The sequence below is a fragment of the Rhinopithecus bieti genome, unplaced genomic scaffold (genome assembly GCF_001698545.2).
Source record: "Rhinopithecus bieti isolate Rb0 unplaced genomic scaffold, ASM169854v2 scaffold_947, whole genome shotgun sequence".
Taxonomy (NCBI): domain Eukaryota; kingdom Metazoa; phylum Chordata; class Mammalia; order Primates; family Cercopithecidae; genus Rhinopithecus; species Rhinopithecus bieti.
Window position 1 is genome coordinate 3,837,652 of NW_016803664.1, and position 19,960 is coordinate 3,857,611.

The following is a 19,960-nucleotide window of genomic DNA, read 5'->3' on the forward strand; positions in this document are numbered from 1 at the left end:
AGAAAACCAAACACCGCATGTTCTCACTCATAGGTGGGAACTGAACAATGAGATCACTTGGACTCGGGAAGGGGAACATCACACACTGGGGCCTATCATGGGGAGGGGGGAGGGGGGAGGGATTGCATTGGGAGTTATACCTGATATAAATGACGAATTGATGGGTGCTGACGAGTTGATGGGTGCAGCACACCAACATGGCACAAGTATACATATGTAACAAACCTGCACGTTATGCACATGTACCCTAGAACTTTAAAAAAAAAAAAAAAAAAAAGCTGAACATGCATCTACTGTATGACCTGATCATTCCACCCCTAGCTATTTATCCAAGAGAAATGAAAGCCTATGACCGCAAATAACTGCTACTCAGATTTCCATAGCAGCTTTATTTGCAGTATCCACATACTTGAAAGAACTCAAATGTCTGTCAGCATGCGAATAGATAAGCATGTGAGTGGATATCAATAATCTAAAATAATATCCTGCAATAAAAAGGAGTAAGCAATTACTATATGCAATAAATGGATGCATTTGAAAATACTGAGTGAAAGAAGCCAGAGAAAAAAATGGTACCTGCAGTATGATTCCATTTATATGAATTCTGGAAAATTCATAATGCCTAAAGTGACAGCAAATTAGCTTGCCTCAGGGTAAGTACAAACATAAAGGGGTAGAAGAGAGGTACCACAGGTTTATAAGGAAATGATTGGGATGTGTTCATGATCTTGATTGTGGTGATGGTTTCACAGGTGCATACATATGTCAAAACTTAAACTGTATCCTTTAAACATGTTCAGTTTATTGAATACTGTACATCCATAAAACTGAAAACTAAAAAATAAATTCAGTGATGTTGGATATAAAGTTAGTATATAAACATTGTATTTCTGTAAATTATCAACAATTAGAAAATGAGATTTGAAAATCTGTACAAGAATATGAAAATACCTAATGAAAAGTATAAAACTACCAAAATAAAACACAGATATAAAACACTAATAGACTTTTAAAAAACTAAATAATTAGAAGGATATACTATGTTTATTGAAGACTCAGTAATGTAAAGATATTGGTACTTTCCAAATCAATTTATGAATTCAGTACAATCACAGCCAGTTTTGTTTATTGTGAAGTCTGACAAGCTGATTCTAAAATGTATATGGAAATGAAAGTATCAAGAATGGCTAAGACAGTCTTTAAGAAGATGACAAAAATTGGAGACTTATCCAGGATATGAAGATGTATTATAATTTACGGTAGTTGAGATAGTGTGGTATTGACACAGGATAAGCAAACAGATAAATGTAGTAGAACACAGCAGTCCTTTTCAACCAGAAAATGTAAGCCCTAATGCCCTAACGGCTTCCATTATATATAATGAATTATCTCTCCTATGGATCTAAAATAATAACCCGCTGTATTCCTTCTTTGAGTAAATTAAAAATACAGTCACTCAGTTTTCTGTGATGTTTTCATTCTCTTATGGTCCTAACATTTAAATTTGTTTTTGTTTTTTTAAACAGCATTGAGCTCAGAGAATTGGAGAAGAAATTAAAAGCAGCTTACATGAATAAAGAAAGGGCAGCTCAGATTGCTGAAAAGGATGCCATTAAATATGAACAAATGGTAATCAGGTTTCTGGTCATTGTTTTAGCTTCATTTAGAAAATAAAATTAGACTTGTTTCTTAAAATTGTCATATTGTATAAAGAATTTACATTGCTAGATTTCTTAAATATTTGTAAATTTTCAGATCCTTAAGATGTAGAAAATCCTGAGTGATTTCATTTTTAGTATTACAGCCTTTCGAAAACAGGTTGCTGCTTAGAATGACCAGCTATATTCAGTAACTCCCAGCATTCTTTACAGTCTCTGATTATTCATTGACAAACTAGTACAGTACAGATTGTTAGCACGATAAGTATATTTTAGAATGTTATGAAATTTTTAATTTTTTAAATGTGTTTAAGAGTAAACTACTTGATAATTTTATGTAGGAAACTTTCCTGTTTTATAAAAGCCGTCTCTTTTTCTCGTGTTTCTCTTTGCTTTTATCCCCTTTTCTAACTCCTGATAGGGTACCAAGTTGAAAATAAGAGTTACTGTTGGACAAAGGAATCTCAGGCATACTCACTAGGAGTGTTACGCTGTATGAATATAAAATAGGGTTTACTGAATTAACAGTTAATTAAAAGGGTCCACATCATCCCTTGAGCTCTCATTATCAAACAGAAGGACCAGACAATTATATATGAATGTACATATACACATACATATCTATTGTGTATGTCCACATAAACATATGTACACACACACAGATACTCTTATAGGGGTGATATCAAAATACTTAACCAGTGCAGTGCAATATGGGTATCAATTAAGAATGGATGCCATAAATGACACATATATGTGTGTGGTGTGTGTGTACAATTGTGTTAGTATAGAAAATGTCTAGCGGGTACACAGCATGCTGTTAACAGCAATACCTTTAGGTGTGGCAGGTGATAAGAGAAGGTGGAGAGACTTCATTTGCTAAGACATAGTTCTGTCCTTTGAAAAAGAAAGTAGCACAAACAATATCCTGTTTGTCCAGTGGTTTGCAGTTTTAATTATCCCGATAGTTGAGGTTATTCAAGGTAGTTGTAGACGTTTTAATCTGACTCCTAAGAGAATTGTTATTTTCCAAATAAAAATTGATCCACAAAATCAAAGTCAAATACTGCTAGGACTTGACGAGGTGTCATGTAAGTACTAGTTTTGGCTTTTTCTCTGAGCCTTAGTTTTCTTATCTGTGAAATGAGAACATTGTTTTCTGTAAGTGTGTGGTAATCTACACATAAATGTTATTGTCATCTCATTTTTTAAGAAAGAATTTAGTAGAGCATGTACAAAGAAGATAATCAGAAAAATTTTGGTCAAGTCATATTATCAGAGTATATGTTAAAGGCTTCAGTCATGTCAGGAATGACATTCAGTATTCATATTTTAATCTGTTTACTCTTTATGTTGCTGCTGACCATTCTATCATTTGGGATGTGATCATAAAATAAAGCATAGTTTAAAATTTGCCTCAATATATTTCATTTAAAACTTATTTTATTAAATGATTTGAAAATGCTCAAAAGAAATAAGGGGTTTAACCCATCCAAGAAGAAAGACTGTCTCTTGACAATGAGAATGGTCTTGAGTGAATCAAAAGCTGCAGAAATAGGCATAATAGCATCTGTGATTCTTTTCAGATAAAGGGCCTTTAATAAATCAGAACGGGGAAACGTCAAGGGCCAATGGCAGGAAAGAAAGTTTAGGCTAGGAGAAACTTAAGAGCTGCTCAAAGCCATTTAATAGCAGACCTGTAAGAAAGAGGTAGTACCATCTTTAAATAGCAGCTGATAAACAATGAAGCTAAAAATGATGAAAATTGCCTAGCTCAGTTTATAAATAGAATAATAAGATAATGACTGCTTTAGCAGCTAAACAGTTATTAAGAAAGTACTTATAATTTTATTCATTGTTTTTTGAATGTGGAGTTATTAATAAACCTTATCAGGTATTGTCCTGAGAGAGCTACTTGAAAGGATAGGAAAGCTTCCTTAGGGTCTGCCTCATTATTCACACCCTTCAGGTAATAATAACTTACTTTTGTTTTTTAACCTAGACAGATGAAAAAAATTATATAAAAGACTTTATAATATTCAGTAACATTGGTGTAAATTATACTGTTGTACTATGTTCAAATTTGAAAATGGAAAGATCAATTTTGTTTGAATAACAGAAACGTGATGCTGAAATAGCCAAAACCATGATGGAAGAACACAAGAGAATAATAAAGGAAGAGAATGCTGCAGAAGACAAACGAAACAAAGTGAAAGCACAATACTATCTTGACTTAGAGAAACAACTTGAAGAACAAGAGAAAAAAAAGCAGGAAGCTTATGAGCAGTTGCTAAAAGAGAAACTCATGATTGATGAAATTGTTAGGAAGATCTATGAAGAAGATCGGTTGTAAGTTTATCCTAACTTTCTTACATGCCTAAATGTTCACTTTAGATTGATCGTAGGTTTGTTGTGAGGAACTGAAACACCTAGAACAGTGCCTAATACATAGTAAGTGCTCAATAAATATTAGCTATGAACACATAAATTGGGACCAACTCCTTGTCATCTCTGTTAGCATAATTAATAAATGAATTATCTGATGATTAATAAATGCTTGTGATTGAATGACCTAAACCTTTGTTTTTCTTATATATGCCCATATCATATGTCAGAGGACATGTATTCTGATGAATTTTTTTGGTAGACAGCTTAAGTATAGAGTGCTGCAAAGCTAATGTTTGTAGCATTTATGAAATAAGATGCATAAAACTTCATTAATAGGTTAGAGGAGACTATCACAGTATTTTACCCAAAGAAAAATTCATACCTGGCATTATATTTAGCACATAGTAAGCATTCAAAATGTTTGTTGCATGCACGAATGAAAAAAACTATAGTGTTTTTCTGTACATTATTGTGAACAAAATGAAATTACTTTTTTATATTTTATTGTTTGTGTTAAATCCGTACTTGTTACTGCTTTTCAGGGAAAAACAACAAAAGTTAGAAAAAATGAATGCAATGCGAAGGTATATAGAAGAGTTTCAGAAAGAGCAGGCTCTCTGGAGAAAAAAGAAACGTGAGGAGATGGAAGAAGAAAACAGAAAAATCATAGAGTTTGCTAACATGCAGCAGCAAAGAGAAGAAGATCGGATGGCAAAAGTTCAAGAAAATGAGGAGAAAAGGCTACAGCTTCAGAATGCGGTATTAAAAGAACCACTTCTTTAACACTACTAAATTCTGAAATATTAGTTACAGAATTTGGGTCCTATAAATATTTGTTTTTTAAAAAATTTAATAGTTGACACAGAAATTAGAAGAAATGCTGCGGCAACGTGAAGATTTGGAACAAGTGCGACAAGAATTATACCAGGAAGAACAAGCTGAAATATATAAGAGGAAGCTAAAAGTAAGTTTCAGAAATGGAAAGAATGATTAACATAAAGAAGAATATAATTTTGAGATGAAGCAGAAGAGAAATAGTACATTTAAATCCAACCATACTGGTAATTACATTATATGTAAATGGTATACTACAGTTAAAAGAAATTTTCAAGCTGGCTAAAAAGATAGACTCAGGCATCAATTTATAAACTATTAGAAAAAGCATGATGCAACTATGTTGTCTGTAATCGTAACTTAAATATGAAGACACATAGTTTAAAAGCAAAAGGATGGTGAAAGATACATAACATACAGACACTAATCAAAAGCAGGTTGGAGTTGCTATGTTAATATGAGACAAAGTCAACTTCAGGACAAGCAATTCATAATAATACAGTAAATTCATCTGGAAGATGTAATAGTCCTAAAGGCATGTGAACCTAAATAATAAAGCTTCACAATACATGAAGAAAAACTGAAAGGAGAAATAGGCAAATCCGCAATCGGAGTTCCAAGATTTTTTTTTTCTTTTTTTCTTTCCAACTTTTACTTTAGGTTCAGGAGGTACATGTGCTGGTTTGTTACAGGGATAAATTTGTGTGTCATGGGGGTTTGGTGTAACATTATTTTGTCACCCAAGTAATGAGCATAGTACTTGATAGGTAGTTTATTGATCCTCCCCTCTTCCCATCTCCACCCTCAAGTAGGCCCCAGTGTCTGTTTTCCTTCTTTGTGTCCATGTGTACTCAATATTTAGCTCCTACTTATATGTGAAGACATGTAGTATTTGGTTTTCTATCCCTGCATTAATAAGCATAGGCTAATGGCCTCCAGCTCCATCCATGTTGATGCAAAGGATGTGATTTTGTTCTTTTTATGGCTGTATGGTATTCTGTGGTGTATATGTACATTTTCTTTATCCAGTCCACCATTGATGGGTATCTAGGTGGATTCCATATATTTGCTATTGTGAATAGTGCTGCTATAAATACACACATGCATGTGTCATTATGGTAGAATGATTTATATTCCCTTGGGTATATACCCAGCAATGGGATTGCTGGGTCAAATGTTAATTGTTTTCATTCTTTGAGGAGTCGCCACACTGCTTTTTACAGTGGTTGAATTAGTTTACATTCCCACTAACAGTGTATAAGCATTCCTTTTTCTCCACAACCTTGCCAGCATCCATTATTTTGTGACTTTTTAATCGCCATTCTGACTGATGTGAGATAGTATCTCATTGTGGTTTTGGTTTGCATTTCTCTAATGATAGTGATATTGAGCACTTTTTCATATGCTTGTTGGCTACATATGTATCATCTTTTGAGAGGTGTCTGTTCATGTCCTTAGCCTATTCTTTATTTTTAAATTTATTTTATTATTTATTTTTTAGACAGAGTCTCGCTTTGTCGCCCAGATTGGAGTGCAGTGGCGTGATCTTGGCTCACTGCAAGCTCCGCCTCCCAGGTTCATGCCATTCCTGGGACTACGGGCACCCAGCACCATGCCCAGCTAATTTTTTCTTTTGTATTTTCAGTAGAGATGGCATTTCACCTTGTTAGCCAGGATGGTCTCAATTTCCTGACCTCATGATCCACCTGCCTTGGCCTCCCAAAGTGCTGGGATTACAGATGGGAGCCACCACACCTGGCCAGCCTATTTTTTAAATAGCGTCGTTAATTTGTTTACATTCCTTAGAGATTATGGATATTAGACCTTTGTCAAATGCATAGTTTACAAATATTTTCTCCCATTCTGTAGGTTGTATGTTTAGTCTGTTGATAACTTTATTTCTTGTGAAGAAACTCTTTAGTTTAACTAGGTCCCATTTGTCAGTTTTTGTTTTTGTTACAATTGCTTTTCAAGTCTTCATCATGAAATCTTTGCCAGGTCCTATGTCCAGAATGGTATTTCAATGCATAGTTCTCATTAATCTATAGACTAAGTAGTCAGAACTGCAGGATATAGTTGAAAGCAATATCAATAAATTTGGCCTGACATTTAGAGAATACTCCACCCAACAACAGCAGAATACAAATTCCATTCAAACATGGAACATTCACCAAGATAGATCATATTCTAGGACATAAAGGAAGTCTCAATGAATTTTCAAGGTTTTACATAATACCAGATATGTTTTCTGACAACAGTGGAATGAAATTAAAAATCAGTAATGAAAATATACCTGCAGAATCCTTAAATATATTATAATTAAACAATATATTTCTAAATAAGCAATAAGAAAAGGGGAATAAATCATAATGGAAATTAGAAAAATATTTCAAACTAAATTATTTTAAAAACAGCATATCAAAATATGTGACGTGCAGTTAATGCAGTACTTAGAGGAAAGTTTCTATCTTTAAATGCATGTATTAGAAAAAATGGTTAAAAATTAATGAGCCTATGTCTGCCCACTTACACAGACATGTTTATGCAGCAGCACTCATAATAGTCTAAAAGTAGAAATAACCCAAATGTCTGATGAATGGAAAAACAAAATACAGTATATCCATGTAATAAAATGTTATTCAGCTATTAAAAGAATGACAGACTGATCATGGTAAAACATGGATAAGCCTTTAATTATAAATTTAAAAGTATGTGCCTCAAGAATGTTATATAAATGATATCAAACAGTATGTAACATTTTCGAGTTGGCATTTTTATTCAGCATAATTTCCTGGAAATTCATCCAAGTTGCTTGTGTTGATCATTTGTTACTTTTTATTGCTGAGTAACATTCCATTGGTACGTATGTACCATTTCATTTGACCGTTTACCCATTAAAGGGCATTTGGAATGCTTCCAGTATTTAGCTCTGATGAGTAAATCTGCTGTGAACATTCAGGTAAAGGTTTTTTGTTTTGTTTTGTTTTATTTTATTTTATTATACTTTAAGTTCTAGGGTACATGTGCATAACGTGCAGGTTTGTTACATATGTATACTTGTGCCATGTTGGTGTGCTGCACCCATCAACTCGTCAGCACCCATCAACTCGTCATTTACATCAGGTATAACTCCCAATGCAATCCCTCCCCGTCCCCCCTCCCCATGATAGGCCCCAGGGTGTGATGTTCCCCTTCCCGAGTCCAAGTGATCTCATTGTTCAGTTCCCACCTATGAGTGAGAACAGGTAAAGGTTTTTGTATAAACATCAACTTTCATTTCTCTGCAATAAATGCTCAAGAATGTATTAGCTGGGTTTTGTGGTAATTGCACGTCAGCTGTGTAACAGAATACCAAAGTGATTTCTAGAACAGCTGTAGCATTTAACATTCCCATCAGAAATGTGTGAGTTACACAGTCTGTCTGCGTTCTCACCAGCATTTGGTGTTGCCACCGTTTATTTTTTAATTTTTTTCTCCTCTGTCCTCAGAAGCTCAACAATTTCTTATTATAGCCACTTTTAAATATCCATGTAGTGATATCTTGTGGTTTTATTTTGCATTTCCCTGATGGTTAATGATGCTGAACATCTTTTCACGTGCTTATCTGCCATCCTCTTCGGTGTAAGATCCCCTTTGATGAAAAAGTTCTTCGTGTCTTTTGCTGATTCTCTAATTGGGTTGTTTGTCCATTTATTGTTGGGTTTTGAGAGTTCTTCATATATTCTAGATACTAGTCCTTTGTCAGGTGGGTGGTTTGCAAATATTTTCTCCTACTCTGTAGCTTTGTCTTCTCATCCTTTTAACGTGATCTTAGAGCATGGTTTTTCTTAGAGCAAATGTTTTCCATTTCTATGAAGTTCACTTTATCAGTTTTTCTTTTTATGGATCATGCCTTTGGTGTCAACTCTAGAAACTCTTTGCCTAGTTCTTGAAGAATTTCTCCTTTTTTTTCTAAAAGTTTTTTTGTTTTTGTGTTTTGTGTGTGTGTGTGTGTTTGTTTGCTTTTCCATTTTACATTTCAGTCTGTGATCTGTTTTAATTTTTGGTACAAACTATGAGACTTAAGTCAAATACAGTTTTTGCCATTGGATTTAGTCCAATTGTTCCACACCATTTGTTGAAGTGGCTGTTTCTCCAACATTGAATTGCTTTTGCACCTTTCTTAAAACACAGCTGGCATGTTTGTATGGGTCTATTCCTGTGGTCTTTATTTTGTTCTGTTGGCCTATGTATCCATCCCTCCACCAATACTACACAGTTCTGAATACTGCAGCTATACGGCAAGTCTTAAAATTTTTTTTTTGCTATTCTAGTTCCTTTGCCTTTCCATATGAATTTTTGAAGAATCTCTATAAATAATTTTTGCTGGGATTTTGATAGGAATTGAATTAAATATGAATATCAGTTTGGGGAGAATTGATAAATTCACTATATTAAATTCATGAACACAATTCGGCTCTCCCTTTATTTAGATCTTTGAATTTTTTCATCAGGATTCTCTAGTTTCAGCATACAAATCCTGTATGTGTTTGGTCACATCTAAGTATTTCATTTTTTGAGCGATTGTAAATGGAATGTTAGCTTTTATTTTGGTGTCCGTGTACTCATTGCTAGTGAATTGATATTTTTGTGTTTATCTTGTATCTTACAACCTTGCTGAATTCACTTGTTAGCTGTAGGAATTTTTTTCCCTACATAGTCAGGCATGTCTTCTGCCCAGAGATACAGGCTGTTTCTTCCTTTCTGATCTGTATATTTTTATTTCCTTTCCTTACCTTACATGCTGGCTAAAACTTCCAGCCCCACTGGCTAGAGCTATGTTGAAGAAGAGTGATGAGAGTAGACATCACCTTTCCTTATTGCTGATCTTAGGGGGAAGCATTAAGTTTTTAACCATTGAGTATAATGTTAATTATAGGTTTTTTGTAGGTGTTCTTTATCAAGTTGAGGAAGTTCTCTTCTATACCTGTTTCTCTGAGGGCTTCTTATCATGAAGGAGTGTTAAATTTTGTTAAATGTTTTTTTCTACTGATACGATTATGTACTTTTTCTTCTTTAACCTAGTATATTACATTGATTGATTTTTGAGTATTGAACCAGCCTTGCATCCCTGTAATAAACACTACTTGATCATGGTGAATAATTCTTTTAATGTATGATCTGTTTTCTAATATTGGGTTAAGGATTTGTGCATCCATATTCATGAGGAATATTGGTCTGTAATTTTTTATATTGGTAGCAGGGTAATACTATCTTCATAAAATGAATGGGGAAATGTTTCCTCCTCTTCAGTTTTCTGGAAGAGATTGTGTAGAATTGGTGTTAAACATCTGATAGAATTTTCCAGTGAAACCATCCTGACTTGGGGTTTTATTTTGGGGGAATTTCAAGTTATTAATTCAGTCTCCTTAATAGTGATAGGACTATTCAAATTACCTTATTTCATATTTGGTGAGTTTTGGTAGCTTGTGTTTCTCAAGGAAGTGATCCATTTCGTCTAAGTTGTCAAATTTATGTGTGTATAATAATTTCTAGTATTCCTGTATTATCCTTTTGCTGTCTGTAGGGTCTCTAGTGATATCCTATGTTTTATTCCTGATATTGGTAATTTGTTTATTCATTAATTTTTTTTTTCTTGGTCATCCTTGTTAAAGGTCTGTCCATTTCACTGATTTTTTTAAGAACCAGCCTTGGCCGGGCGCGGTGGCTCAAGCCTGTAATCCCAGCACTTTGGGAGGCCAAACGGCGGATCACGAGGTCAGAGATCGAGACCATCACTGGTAACACGGTGAACCCAGCGTCTCTACTAAAAATACAAAAAACTAGCCTGGCAGGTGGCGGACGCCTAGTCCGCTACTCGGGGAGGCTGAGGCAGTGAGAATGGTGTAAATCCCGGGAGGCGGGAGTGCAGTGAGCTGAGATCCAGCCACTGCCTCCAGCCTGGGAGACAAGAGCCAGACTCCGTCTCAAAAAAAAAAAAAAAAAAAAAAAAAAAAAACCAGCCGTTTTGTTTCATTGATAATTGTCTATTTTCTATTTTTAATTCCATTGATTTCTATAGTTTTCTTTATTATTTTCTTCCTTCTGCTTATTTTGGTTTACTTTACAGTTCTTTTTATAGGTTCTTGAAGTGGGAGCTTAGATTATTGAGACTTTTATAGATATAGATATATATAGATATATATATTCAAATATAGATATTTGACTTTTCCTACACACATGCAGTTAGTGCTATATATACCTTTTCCTAAATGTATGCATTTAGTGCTATAAATGTCTCTCAGAACTGCTTTAGCAGCATCTCACAAATTTTGCTATCTCATTTTTATTAACTACAATGTATTTATTTTCCTTGGCATTCCCTCTTTGGCCCATGAATTATTTAGAAGTGAGGGACCATTGTAAAATTATATTTTTTAGTATGTATGAAATTTTTCATAATAAAATGTTCAGAAAATAAAAGCTTATAGGAAAGGACTTAACTGCTCCAACTATATTTGAATTTCCCTCAAGAAGTACTGATTGTCATTGAGAGATAATTGTCTTTAAATTTTAGAGAATTTTGGAGAATGAAGGGAATATTAGAAAACTAGAGATGGGTACGTGCAGTTTTGATTTTGAGGAGGGAGTTGGAAACTGAAAAATACTTATGGGTGGTTTGGACAGCTTTTGTAATCAAGAATCTAGAATGATTCATAGTTACCATAGATTTCAGATGAATAAACTCAGGTGTGCAAAAAAAGCTTCTGTAACAGCTCTTTTCAAAGCAGTTATGTGTTAAAACTGAGTAGAGAAACAAGATGGTAAATATAGAATTTATTCATGAGTAGCAGAAAACAATCCAAAGGTAAACATATTCTTTATCCAGCTAGTTTTAAAGGGATAGACAATGTATTATCATGAAAAGCCTTATAATTTTCTCAGTCTGTAATACTAAATTTAACCAATACTAATTTAACCAAATTTTCCCTTATAAATCTGGTGTAAGGAAATAGTTACTAAATTAACTTTTAGCTGTATTGTTGTTTAGGAAGAAGCAGAAAAGAAACTGAGAAAGCAAAAAGAGATGAAGCAAGATTTTGAAGAACAAATGGCCTTGAAGGAATTAGTACTACAGGCTACAAAAGAGGAAGAGGAGAACTTTAGAAAAACTATGCTAGCTAAATTTGCTGAGGATGATCGAATAGAATTAATGAATGCTCAGAAACAAAGAATGAAGCAGCTGGAACACAGGAGGGCTGTGGAAAAACTTATTGAAGAGCGTCGCCAACAATTCCTTGCAGACAAAGTAAGAAAAAGTTGTGGGGTTTTTTTGGTCATAATCATTAAACAGCAATTAGCTCATGTATCATCCACTAAACATTTACTGAGAAGCTTTATATGCCAGACAATGTTAGTATGTTTACTAATATATATATAAATTTTCTGACCATTTTTGCTTCTAGAAAATATTTATTGATGCTTTCTATGTGCTAAACACTGGTTGGTATTGAGAACATAAAAGGTAAATAAAACTAAGTCCATGTCACCTATGAATTTATGGTCTTGGTTAAGAAAAATATATAAAAAGTAATTATAAATATGTCACGTACATGTGATAATAGGTTACAGAGCTATGGATGTTTTGGTATGGCAGAGAGAGAAACAGATCATGAACACCCTGCATGCTATTTTAAGAAGGTGGGCTTTTCTAAGGGAAACCACTGAAGATTGGAAAGCTGTCTATTAAGATCTGCACGTTGAAAGACAATTCAAGTGAGAGCATTGAAGGTACATTAAGAGACGAGTAAGCTTGGAGATAGGCAGATCACTAAGTAAGTTATTATAATAATCCCAGTGACAAGTGGTGAAACCCATGCAAATGGAGAGAGGATCCACCCAAGAGATATTAAGGATATGGAATTGATGGGCCTTGGTGACCAGTGAGATCTAGAGACTTAAGGATACTACTAATAATACTATCATTCCATCTTTTTAATTATTTTTTATTATTTTTATTTTAAGTTCCAGGATGCATGTGCAGAACATGAGGGTTTGTTACACAGGTATATACGTGCCATGGTGGTTTGCTGCACCTATCAACCTGTCATCTAGGTTTTAAGCTTTGCATGCATTAGGTATTTGTCCTAATGCTCTCCCTTCCCCTTATCCTCCCCTACCCCCCGACAGGCCCTTGTGTGTGATGTTCCTCTCCCTGTGTCCATGTATTACTACTGTCTTTAATGGGTGACTGGGTGATATCCTAAGGAATGAGTATAGAGGAAAAGAAATAGATTTTGAGGGGGCAAATAATTCTATTTTGTCCACCCAAAATGATTTGGGTGGCCCAGGGGAAGATTACTAGTTGGAAATGTAGATTTAAGTGTTGGAGATGAAATTAAGTTTTTGGCTTTGGACACACTGATTTATGTCTCATCTGTAAAACTAAATACTTATATTCTCTCACTTGATTTTTGTGGTTTAAGAACCAAATGGATAATATGTAGGTGTTTTGAAAATTGGTAGAAAGAGAAGAATTTACTTTTAAAAGGAAGACTCAGTGAGACTTAACATGACTTCTTTTAAAACTATACAACATAGGAGTCAAAACAATGCAAATGTTTCAAATATGAGAAATTCATGGGAATACAAGTGCTGTTATATTTCAGATTGGAGCTCATCTGTTCTCAGAAGCTAAGCAGAATCAGGCCTGGTTAGTACTTTGGATAGGATAAAGCTCCTGGAAAAGTTAGCAAGACAACTAACTAGAAATCAGACTAAAACTAAATGGAAATCAGATAAAGTCACCTAATGCATAGACACTTATACAAATAATTTATGTCTTAATTTTTAAAGACTTATAAATGTTCCCAATATGAAGCCGTCGGCTTAGTTTTGTCAGTTCGATTGGGCAGCATTTTTGCTCTGCCCCCAAGGCAAGGACAGATCTTCATGATGAAACGCATTAACACCATTATACAATCCTATAAGGTCTAACTATGTTTTGTGGATTTCAGAGGTATTCCTAAATAGGTATCTATAATTCTGTCTACCTCTACAAAAATCATATGGTCAGACAAAATCTGAAACTTCCCAGGAGGTAGTTTCCTACCACCAAAGCTATTCAGAATTTGTCCTAAATGGATACGTTGATTTCATAACTACCTAAACTATTTAATTTACTGTAAATTTTTCTTTTTAGGATAAACATTGAATGTGGCCTACCAGATCCTTCTTAGGAAATCCTGCATTAGCCCAAATTAGACTCTACCATTGGACAAAAATCTATCAAGTTTGCTTTCCCCTGTAACATTACAGAACTTTCCTGTATCTCCTCTTTATAAGGAATGGGTGAATTAAGATAGAATTAGGTTTGATTGCAAGTACAGTCTCAAATTAACAGTGGCTTAGTAGATTACTGTTCTGTCACGTAGTTCAAGTCATCTTTTCTATATGGCCCAGAATTTTGATGTGATTACGAGTATTCAAGAGCTCTTTCCTAAGAAATACTAGTGGAATTCTCATGCTTCATATCTTTTAATATATATATTAGATATTTCTGATCTTCTTTATTCACTTTTTGTTTTACACTGAAAACTCTTCAGCATCTGGCATATGGTAAGCATTCAGTAAATATTTACTGTATTAGGCAGTCACTCCTTTGAGTATTTTTTCCCTTGGTAATGAAGACACTTTCCTGAAAATATTTGTTTGCCTCCTTGTAATTTTAAAGGAATAATGATAGTAAAAAATAGATAGATATGTGTACAGACATAAAATATATATTATCTAGAATCTTTTGAACTTAGTGTCATAAATAGTTCATCAGTTTTATCTAATTCATTGCATGAGTAGTTTTATTTGAAAACTTCGTATAAGATTAATGTACTTTGTGATAACAAAATTTGATCTGCATTTCCAGCAACATGAACTAGAAGAGTGGCAGTTGCAGCAAAAGCGGCAAGGATTTATTAATGCAATTATTGAAGAAGAAAGGCTAAAACTTCTCAAAGAGCATGCTACAAACTTACTAGGCTATCTCCCTAAAGTAAGTGAGATTTATCTCAAGTTGTAATCTTCATGACCTTTAATAATGAAAAAAACATAGTATTTGGATTTTAGAGTGCCTAGGTTTTGCTCACTTCTTGCTCGGTTATGAAGCAGCGATGGGATCCTGTCCAGGCACTGAACCTCTCTGGGCCCATTTCAGTATATCTACAATGATTGGTCTTGGCACATTATTAGAGGTATGAGCTTGATTTACTGAATTTGTACTTTATTTATCACCCAGGCTGAAGTGCAGTGGCAGAATGTCAGCTTACTGCAACCTCCGCCTCCCAGGTTCAGGTGATTCTCCTGTTTCAGCCTCCTGAGTGGCTGGGATTACAGGTGTTTGCCACCACACCCAGCTAATTTTTGTATTTTTTAGTAAAGACAGGGTTTTGCCATGTTGGCCAGGCTGGTCTTGAACTGTTGGCCTCAGGTGATCCATCCGCCTCGGCCTCCCAAAGTGCTGGGATTACAGGCGTGGGCCACTACACATGGCATGAGTTTGTATTTTAAAGGTTCTTTTCTCCCCTTTTAGTGTATGAACTCTAAAGCTACCCTATAACAACTGTAGTACTTTTATGCCAAAGCTGAGAATGTGTATGAACACATTGTCATTGGTAACAACATAGGAACATGCTTGAACCGAGTTCGAGACAGATCTGCTCTATAGTAGGAAGTTGTAAGTAGTTAAACTTGATTTTTAAAATTCCAGAAGATAGTGAATTTTAATGTATACCTGAGACACACTGTGACTTCAAATAAAATAGTAACTGGCTGGGCATGGTGATGCATGCCTATAATCCCAGCACTTGGGGAGGCTGAGGCAGGAGGATCACTTGAGCCCAGGAGTTCAAGACCAGCCTGGGCAACATAGGGAGATCCCATTACTAGACAAAATAAAAAGTTAACGGGATGTGGTGATGTACGCCTGTAGTCCCAGCTACTCTGGAGGCTGAGGTTGGAGGATTGCTTGAGCCTGGAAAGTTGAAGCTGCAGTGACCCATGATCTTGCCACTGCACTCCAGCCTGGGTAACAGAGTGAGACCCTGTCTTAAAAAAGTAGTAACAGTTTCATAGGACACATAAACATCTAGACTCATATAAATAAGATCATCATCTTTCAGCTATAGAAATGCCATTTCATATTTTATTCAGTAGAATCAAGTGCATATTTTACATTCAGTCTGGTGCTAAGGAAGGAAAAATATATAAAATATATAGGTAATTATTGCCTGGCCACAGGACTTTTGATAGTCTAATTGGTTACATAGGATTAAAGAATGCAAAATGATGATAAAATCCATATGTAATTAATAAATTTCATAAAATAAATTATAAATTGTAGGAATGTCTTTGGGATGTGATATTTTTGTAGAGGAAATAATTGTGGAGGCAGCAGGAGGGATTAATAAACTTGATATCCAAAAATGATCTTTATACTTTAGGTCCTAATGGCACCAAATGACCTCAGTTATCCTTAAAATTCTTTAGATTGCAAGATAAGTAAATATTTAATTTTGTTTTAAAGAGCCCTTTGCAGTATACTGTAGGGGAAAAGAAAAATACAACAGTGAAGAATTCCAGAGGGTTTGCTTAAATGGCTTAGCTCCAAACCTGGATTCTTTTCTGCAAGATTGATTGATTGATGATTAGCCATAGAACTGACGCAAGAAGAACCAATCCCACGCATGAATCTATCGAAGCTCACCCTTATATCATATTATAGAGCTATTTAAAGAAAAGGGTAGGGTACACTATAGATGAAGTGTCTTCCTATCTAGGTAATCCAAGCAGTAGAACTTGTAGAAGAGCTCAGATTCGTATGACAAGCTCCTACACTAGAGCTGATAAATCAGAAAATTGGGTCAGTCTAGGAATATTCACTATATATGTAAAGTCTTATTTTTTTTGAAAAGTGTTGATTTTTTTTTAAAGTTTCATTAATCTATTGAATAGATTTCATTACCTTGGTGATAACTTTACTAACCTCATGTCTTTGTCAGTCTTAAAAGCATTTAGTGAAATATTCTGGTATTCAAAAGTAACCCACAAAATATTTTTCTTGTAGGGAGTATTTAAAAAAGAGGATGATATTGATCTGCTTGGTGAAGAGTTTAGGAAAGTATATCAGCAAAGGAGTGAAATTTGTGAAGAGAAATGATATCATCAAAATTGGGTACACCCTAGATTTTTTGTATGTTACCACTAGATGTCAGCATAACTTTTGTTTTACAGTTCAGTGGCAGTAAGAATCCATTGTTTATTTGGATTTTGTAAGTCATCACTGAATTTATAACTTGTAAACAATTATCAGATAAAAATTAATTTTAATCAAACTGTTATGTTTTGTACTGATAATTTGAAAATCTGATTTCTACCACACTACAGAGCATTGTTTGCATCCCCATCCTCAAGACAGTATATTTACCTTGACTAATACAGAACTCTACCCCAAAGTGAACTAACTGCCTTCTCTCTGTGTTTAGAAACTTTACTGACTCGATTTAGCCAGGGAAATAAATATTTGGAATTTTCTTTTAAAGCATCTTTTTCAGTCTACTTTAAGGGAGGAGAACTGTAAATGAAAAGAGTCAAGAATTTTATTATCTAATGTGCTTAATTGTCACGTTCAGTAAGAACTTAACAAACTCAAAAATAGCTAATAAGTCATAAGATAGCAGAATCAAAATTTAAATTGTTGCTTTATTTTACAAAATATTTTTTTCTAATAACTACATATCAGAATAATGCATCAGTTTTATATCTCCCAAATCTAAAACGGGAATTCTTTGAAATTATTTTGATTTCATAATCAAATATATTACTTATGAAGAGTAAAAATAATTCAAACCATTACAATAAGTAAAATGGGTATCCACCACATACTGTCATAGAGACTAACTGAAGTAGATCACTTATGAATTTCCCCATTCAAGTGCTTTCATAAATTCCTCCTCAGTGAAAGACAGCATCTTGGCAGCTTCAATATGCATCTGTTAAAAAAAAAATCAGTATTCTCTGATTTAGTATTAAGAGTAGGCCACCAAACAACAGGAAGTTTGTAAAAATGTGTGGATAATATATTGTCAGAATGTAAGTTCTGTTGTAGGAATGTATACTGTTAATTCCAATAAGAATGATATTTGAAATGGTAGTAAGTACATTCAAGGACCAACCTATAGAATACTTTTTGTCTAACAGTAGTATTGAACCAACTTACTTTTAAGATAGATAATAATTCTATAATATTGTAATACCTGACCTTTGCAAAGAAGGAAAGTGTCAGAACTATGAATTTTTAGATAAAGCAGCAATAGTGGTTTGGAAGCAATGTTCACTCTAAGGTTTGAAGAGGCAAACAGTCCCCTAAGATAATAGTCATTCTTTAATGTGGTACTTTCTGTAGTTGAGACGTACCTATACTGTATTTGCCAGTCCCATTTTCTACACTAATTTACTTACGTGAAAATATCCACTTGCTTAGATGACACATACATAAATCTCACTATACATGTTAGATTTCATATGATTTCATATGAGTAATGCATTTTATATGAAATTCATTGCCTAAAGATGTCAAAAATTAAACATACCTAAAGTGAAAATGCTGAATTGTTTAGTAAGAAAGGTACAAATAATATGATGATTTAACTTTAATGACACTCACCTTTTGCCTTTTAAAACATCAATTAATTTTAACTGTTTCTTGAACCCTATCATTAATTCTCCTTTTTGTTTTTCTAGCTTCTTGTTTTCTGATTTTAACACTTCAATTTTTTTGTGTTCTTCATTTGCTATGTCCTACAAAAGGAAAAAAAGTGCCATATATTCTTTTTTAATATACAGCCTTTCAATGGAAAGAATTATAGACTATCGTCACAACAGTAATAAAAGTACTTTTAAAACTGCAATACAAATTTTTTTGTAGATAAAATTGCTTTCCATTACTGAATTACTGGAATTTGACAGCTTTTAGTCATGCTTAGGTACTTCCCATTTTAAAAAAGTTTTAAAATAACTCAGTTCTAATTCCAGTAACAGCAAAGTAGCTTGTATTGAACCAACATAAACTCTGGATTTGTGAATTTTAAAAAATATATTTGAAAAACATTTAAAAAATATATTTGAAGGCATAGAAGAATAATCAATAATAAGTAGAAACTGGAAGTGGTATGATCCTTGAAACAGCAGAAATACTGGTTGAGATCCACATTCAACTAGCTTCTCCTGAAAGCGCTTTCCAGTTCGTGGGTTCACAAAGATGAGAACTCAAGCAAAAAGTAGTAGCCTTATTGGACTGAGGAGTCAGAGAGCAGGGCTGCCAAGGTGGTACAAATTTTTAAGTAGGAAATTCTAGAAAAAAGAGAGCCCTCAAAAACATGCATACGTATTTCCCTCAAATGCTTGGCAGACATCTAAATACCATTTACAGGGTAAGATACCTAGGTACCTGTGAAAGGAAATGGCTGTAGTCTTTAGCTAAGCAGAGAATTTACCCACTTCCCATGACAAGGGGGAGACCAAGTTTGTAATCTTGGTAAAAATGGACTGGATAAGGTCTTTAGCAATTTGAGCAAAGCAGAAAAAGGGTCAGTAGAAATCATTATGTATACTTGAAATGTTAAAGGAAGAAATTCATACAAAAGGAAAATGATACCAGAAGGAAATCTGAATCTCTGTACACACACATAAAAAAGATGGAGAAAAAAATAGAAATAGTAATGTGAAATCGGCCGGGCGCGGTGGCTCAAGCCTGTAATCCCAGCACTTTGGAAGGCCGAGACGGGCGGATCACGAGGTCAGGAGATCGAGACCATCCTGGCTGACACGGTGAAACCTCGTCTCTACTAAAAAAAATACAAAAACTAGCCGGGCGAGGTGGCGGGCGCCTGTAGTCCCAGCTACCCGGGAGGCTGAGGCAGGAGAATGGCGTAAATCCGGAAGGCGGAGCTTGCAGTGAGCTGAGATCCGGCCACTGCACTCCAGCCCGGGCGACAGAGCGAGACTCCGCCTCAAATAAATAAATAAATAAATAAATAAATAAATAAATAAAT

General features: G+C 34.4%; 2 protein-coding genes across 3 annotated transcripts in view; one reads left to right on the forward strand and one right to left on the reverse strand.

Moving 5' to 3' along the window:
• MNS1 (meiosis specific nuclear structural 1) overlaps positions 1 to 17,367 on the forward strand; it is a 41,520-nt gene extending 24,153 nt beyond the window's left edge. For both annotated transcript variants that reach the window (XM_017847084.1, XM_017847086.1), the window contains exons 4-10: positions 1,527 to 1,629; positions 3,775 to 4,004; positions 4,586 to 4,802; positions 4,900 to 5,007; positions 11,908 to 12,165; positions 14,779 to 14,904; positions 16,975 to 17,367. In XM_017847084.1, coding sequence (XP_017702573.1) covers positions 1,527 to 1,629; positions 3,775 to 4,004; positions 4,586 to 4,802; positions 4,900 to 5,007; positions 11,908 to 12,165; positions 14,779 to 14,904; positions 16,975 to 17,067 — 1,135 coding nt within the window. In that variant the 3' untranslated portion in view covers positions 17,068 to 17,367. The remainder of the gene's footprint in view (positions 1 to 1,526; positions 1,630 to 3,774; positions 4,005 to 4,585; positions 4,803 to 4,899; positions 5,008 to 11,907; positions 12,166 to 14,778; positions 14,905 to 16,974) is intronic.
• Positions 17,368 to 17,474: 107 nt separating this feature from the next.
• Positions 17,475 to 19,960, reverse strand: part of TEX9 (testis expressed 9) — a 70,944-nt gene continuing 68,458 nt past the window's right edge. The window contains 2 exon segments of the mRNA XM_017847093.1: positions 17,475 to 17,899; positions 18,570 to 18,707. Of these exon segments, the coding sequence (XP_017702582.1) occupies positions 17,822 to 17,899; positions 18,570 to 18,707 (216 nt within the window). The 3' untranslated portion in view covers positions 17,475 to 17,821.